At 22.5% G+C, this 6,242-nt stretch overlaps 1 protein-coding gene across 1 annotated transcript, besides 1 other annotated feature; it reads left to right on the top strand.

The window, feature by feature from the left end:
- Positions 1 to 597: 597 nt before the first annotated feature.
- Positions 598 to 1,242: a repeat region.
- A 2,946-nt stretch (positions 1,243 to 4,188) lies between these two features.
- Positions 4,189 to 6,242, top strand: PRELSG_9900500 (surface-associated interspersed protein (SURFIN); the record flags this gene model as incomplete). Its single annotated transcript, XM_028677468.1, has 2 exons — positions 4,189 to 5,784; positions 5,911 to 6,242. Coding segments are annotated over 2 exons (1,928 nt in total), but the record flags the coding sequence as incomplete, so codon positions are not given.

The following is a 6,242-nucleotide window of genomic DNA, read 5'->3' as shown; positions in this document are numbered from 1 at the left end:
AGAAATGTTTATGTATTATTCAATGTATATTTTTGAAATAACATTGAATATCATAAAATTTTGACTTAATAAATTGTTATAAATTATTTGTATGTTTTAATTAAAAGAAGATATTAATTCTTTGTAAATAAAAACTCATTTATAACGATTAATAGGTTTATTAAAAGATGCAGTAAAATTTAACTTCAATTAAATATTATGCATCATAAGAAAACAGTATATATATATATAATAAAAACGAATATATATATATAAACATATACTTAGTTATACATGCTCTTTATTAATTTGTTTGTTTAATACTCTAGCAAAGTCATTAAACGGGCAATTAATAAATCAATAATATAAAGTTTAGACTTAATTGTTGTAGCTTGTCTGTATGTTTTTAATTAAAAGAATAAGTAATTCTTTGTAAATAAAAACTCATTTATAACAATTAATAATTCTATTAAAAGAGGCAATAAAGTTTAACTCAATAAGAAATGCTCTTTATTAATTTGTTTGTTTAATACTCTAGCAAAGTCATTAACGGGCAATTAATAAATCAGTTTCCCAATAATATATCCCAATATGTTCATTACTGAATTACTAATTAAAATAAGAGGTTTTTATCTATTATTATAAATCTTATTTCAATTATTCTATTAGTAGATATCATTTAATCACTACCTTTTTAGAGGTTCTCGCGTGATTACTAATGAATATTCCAGAAATCTTAAATGGTGAAATTTCTAGATCATGTTTTATTTTTAATTCTTTTGCAGTATATGATGATATAGTACTTATATCTGCTCTAGAGCCTAGTAATATCTTAAATTTCTTTCCGTTGATTTTAACTATTTCTTTTCTAGTTGTATTATTTCCTTGAATCTCTTCAAAATATTCAATTATACTAACAGAAGATTCTTGCCCTTTTGATTTATCTGCGGTATTGTTAGTTTTGGATTCGATTTCTGACTCTTCTTATTCATATACTTTGTTAACTCTGTTCCTTTTTCTAGTGTTTTCTGTACCATACTCTAATGTTTTGTTATTATGATATCTCTCTTTTGCTTTCTCTTTCTTTTTATTGAAACAAGCTCTTTTTCTGTCTATATACTTTGCCATTTAATCTAATTTTCTCATATTAGTTTCATTTTTAATCATTTTAAAATTAAAATTATACCTTTTGTTAGTTATTATACATTTTATTTCATCTTCACTATTTCTCAATACTTTATTTTTACATATTTTTGCTAGATGACTGGTTAATAAAAGATATCATTAACTTTTTGTAGCACATTAACTTAGTTTATTAATCATGTATGTTTAAGTAAGCCATGCATTGACGCTAGTTAAAAAAAAAAAATTTTAAATTATTTTCTTTTTATTGTCGAAAAGTTTACGTTTGTTTGAATAAAATAAAGAATTAATTTTTACTTATATAAAACTTAAGACATAAAAAGTATAATGTTTATGTTATATTCAATGTATATTTTTGAAATAACATTGAATGAATTAAAGTTTTGACTTTTATTAATTGTTATAATTTGTATGTATGTTTTTAATTAAAAGAGTATACTAATTCTTTGTAAAGAAAAACTCATTTATAACAACTAATAGATCTATTAAAAGATGCAGCAAAATTTAATCCAAATTAAATATTATGCATCATAAGAAAACATTATATATATATAATAAAAATGAATATATATATATATATAAACGTATATTTAGTTATACATGCTCTTTATTAATTTTTTTGTTTAATACTATAGCAAAATCATTAAATAGGCAGTTGATAAACAAATTATTAATAAAAATTCTCAATTAGAAAAGAGGTGAAAAAGCATTCTTACAAAAAAAAAAAAAAAGAAAAACATCAATCAAATAATATAAAATATATCTTTAAAAAATTAATTATAACATATCAGCAATATCTATAAGAACATAAAAGATCCTTTTTTTTTTTTCTTTTTTCATTTCTTCCTTTTTTTGTTAAAAAATATCTAATTGATTAATAAAAAATATTGTCAAACCTTTATAGTAATAAAAGTCATCTTTCCAGTCAGGAAAATGTAAATTATTCCTGTACTGATTCCATAAAAAAAATGTATAATTATTTATTTTTATTTTGCTTATTTTTTTTTAATTATTTAGGAAAAGAAAAAATATAAATCATTTTTTTTTTTTTGTTATGAAATTTTATGAATTTTGTTGGATAAGTGGCTTAATTATATTTTGAAAAAAAGTATTATTAAACTTTTTATTTTAATATAAATAAAAAGTAAATTTTTTTTTTTTTAACTTTTATGTTTTTGAAGATATTTAAATAACATTAAATTTAATTTTGTTATTTGTTATTAAATTTACATAATTATAATTTAAAAGAGAATATCAACTTATTTTAACAAAAATATAATGCACCTTTGCTAAAGTAAATAAATTCCTCTGAGATAATAAAAGTTATATAATTAAATTTACACTTTAAATATAAATTTATTTCAATTTAAAATAAAAATAAATACAAAAAAAAGGATCATTATAATTATTTATGCATGCTCTTCATTAATTTGTATATTCAATACTCTAACGAAATATTTGAATAGGCATTTAATAAATCACTAATTAATCATGAAAAATAAGAAGTATTTAAAATATAATACCATACTTCAAGTTAAAATTTAATATTTTGTATATTTTAAAAAGTATTATAGCAAACATACATTTAAAAAAAAAATATGAAAATTACTATTTTGTCATTTTTTTTTTTGTAAATGAGATAATATTATTGAGTATTATTTATAAATAGAAATAAATCAAATTTAAAAAAAAAATGATTTTAAATTTTTTATAAGATTCTTTTTGCCACATATTTTAATAGATATTACAACTAGAAAAAAAATAAAATTATCTTAAAATTGTTATTTCTTTTTTTGAGATTAATTCAGGCAATATATATATTTTTTTAATGTACTGGTAATATCTAGCATATGCAACTATATTTTTATTTTTTTCAACAAATATACAAATTCTCTGGGCTTTCTTCTTCTTCCTTTCATAATTTTATTAATTTATTTTTAATTTAAAAATTTTTCATATTTCAAATGATTCTTCATCGTGTACTTTTAAATTTATCTACGTATATAAAATTATATTGGTAACTAAAAAATATATTTTGTGACCTAGGAACTTTAATATTCTAGAAATAAAAATATATCGCAAAATTATAATAAAAAAAAGAGAGAAGATGATAGAAAATGGATATAAAGATCAGAAAAGTGGTTTTTGAAATAATGTAATGAAAACAAAATAAAAACTAATGAAATATATAACCCTTAAATAATTAAAAAAAAATTCATTAGGAATTATAATAATTTTTTTATAATATTTATTTTTTTTTAATTAAACTTAAAATTTTAAATTCCTTATAAATAATTATAAATGCAAAAGTGAATCAACAAAATTATATTTAGTTTAATAGTTCTAAAAAAAAATACTTATTTCGCAAAAAAATGTCTTTCTTCAATATGAATATTCATATTTATCAAGAAATTTTTTTAAAAAAATAGAAAATGTTAAAAAAATATTCGATACTAATAAAAATTATGCTTTATATATTTTAATTAAAAGCCAAATTTATTCAATAATGTACAATAACAAAAATGAAATATAATACATTTATATAAGAATTTTTCGTAAAATAATTTTTTTCTTTACTATTCTATTGATTTTTATTTTATATAATATGGTTTTATTTAAATTATTATTTTATTTTTTTCTAAGAGACCTTAATTTTATCTAAAAGTAACTACATCATTATAAATTACTATGAAAAAAAAATTATAAATAACTTCTAATTATGAAATATTTACATTTAGAAAATATAATAATTAAATACAAAATCTATTAATATGTTTAATAATATTATATTAACCTGCAAAAACAATAATATATTTACAAATTTATCTAATTTACGTATAAAATTTTTAAATGAGCTTTATACAAAAATAAAAATAAATAATCTTACCTTTTTAACTAATTCTATCATTTTTATTTGCAATACTTGAATGATTTAGTACTATTTTTAAGTAACATAAAATTAGCATTTGAATGATTATATGAATATATATTTATATACTCTTTTTTTAAATAATATCTACAAACTAAATAATAGAAATAGTAAATATAATTAGAGTTGGGAATTGAATGAATACTGAAAAAAAAATCAATAGAAGAAAGACTAGAAGTGCTTCACAATATGGGCCTCAATATGACACCTGGAAGGGTCAAGTTACCAGTAATTTTGACCATGAGCTTCATAATATTTATATAGAAGGAGATCATACAGAAAAAAGAAGAAAATGTAGAAACTTCAATAACAAGGTAGATGACACAAAAGAAGAATTTATTGGAGAAAAAGTGGACGAATTAAACGTTCAGGGAAATCCTGATAATGCATGGAATGAAATTGAGCAATATATAAATACAAAAATGAGTCAATATAGCAATCTTAAATGTATGAGAATTCCTAGTATTTATCCAAAAGATGTAAGAGATAAAAGGAACAAAATAATGTATTTCTGTGAAGATAGAGATAAACATTTTTATTCCCTAAAAATGAGCAAAAAAAAGGATGATTGTTTAAATTATAATCAATGGATAAATAATGAAAAGAATAAATTTCAGAAAGATAATCCATGGAGTATAAGTGATAGCAAGGGAAGTGATCAAGCTTTTAAAACCTCTAACAATTGTACATTGATCAATATGGATATGTTTTCCAATGAGAGTTGTGACAAATATAACCAGATCCCACAAAAAACCAGTAGTTCACAAAGCCGACAACGTTCAGGTTCTTCTCTAATTACACAAAAAACTCCTAGAAGTACAACAACGCCTATCAAAACTGCTCTACCTACTGCTACCATTAACCCTACAACTATATCTATGCCTGCACTCACAACCACAACTACACCTACACCTGCAACTAAATCTGTAACTATACCAAAATCTACAAATACATCTACAACTACGATCACACCACCACCTATACCTCAATCTACAACTATAACCACATCTCCATCTACACCTTTATCTACAACTACAATCCCATCTCCATCTACACCTCAACCTACACCTTCAACTACAGCTATACAAGCCACTACAACTACGTCTACAAATGTACCAACTCAAAATATATCACTAAGACCTACTGTAAAACCTACAATTACATCTGCACCTATCTCTACAAATACACCTGCACTTTTAACTACAAAAGCCATTACACCTACAACTCCACAAGCAACTACATCTAATCATTCATCAACAACTACACCTTCATCTATAACTATACCTCCACCTACCTCTATAACTACACAAGACAATACATCTACTACTACACCTACAACAGCACCTGTATCTACGTCTACACCTAAAACAGCATCTATACCTTCATCTACACAAGCAACTACACCCATATCTACAAAAGTGCCTATAACTACACCCTCAAAAGTATCAAAAGTTAAAAATGCATCATCACCCCCATCTACATTAAAACCTAAAACTATATCTACAACTGCACCTAAAACTACGCCTACATCAACAGCTGCATCTACAATCACACCTACATCTATACCTTCAACTACATTAAGTACTACTTTTCAAAATAAAAGTCATGGGAATATATCTTCAAGTATTCCTATTAAAAGTTCATCTACAGTAACTGAATCTACAATTATTTCTCTTTCAGCTACATTGGGACCATTTTTGGGAATTCTTATCCTTTTTATATTTGTGTATAGAGTAAGACAAAATGATCGTATAATTGCATATATATATCCGTATTTATTTGAATTATTAATTTTGATTAAAATTATTAAAATAAAAGAGATATATTTGTAAATTTAATATTTTCCATTTATATAATAGTGCACTTCCATTGGCTCGTGGCTTGGTAACCGTAGATCAAAGAAAAAAAAAACACAGAAAAAAAAGAAACAAATACAAATAGATAGTGAATCAATATTCCCAGGATTTTCCGATAAAGAATCAGAGATCAATATGAAAAACTTTCCAATATGTAATGAGAAAAACAGTCCCACATGCGAAATTGCATTGGAAAATGAAAATAATGAAAGAAATATAGAAGCAAAGAGCAATATTGTAGAAAGAAGGAAAAAGTGGAAATGGAAGGCTGTAATTGAAGTACATATGATGGTATTAGAGGAATTCCAAAAAGAGGAGTGGGAATTGAATAGAAG

The sequence above is a fragment of the Plasmodium relictum genome (assembly GCF_900005765.1).
Source record: "Plasmodium relictum strain SGS1 genome assembly, contig: PRELSG_99_v1_2, whole genome shotgun sequence".
NCBI classification, from domain to species: Eukaryota; Apicomplexa; class Aconoidasida; order Haemosporida; family Plasmodiidae; genus Plasmodium; species Plasmodium relictum.
This window is presented reverse-complemented; position numbering and strand designations above follow the sequence as displayed.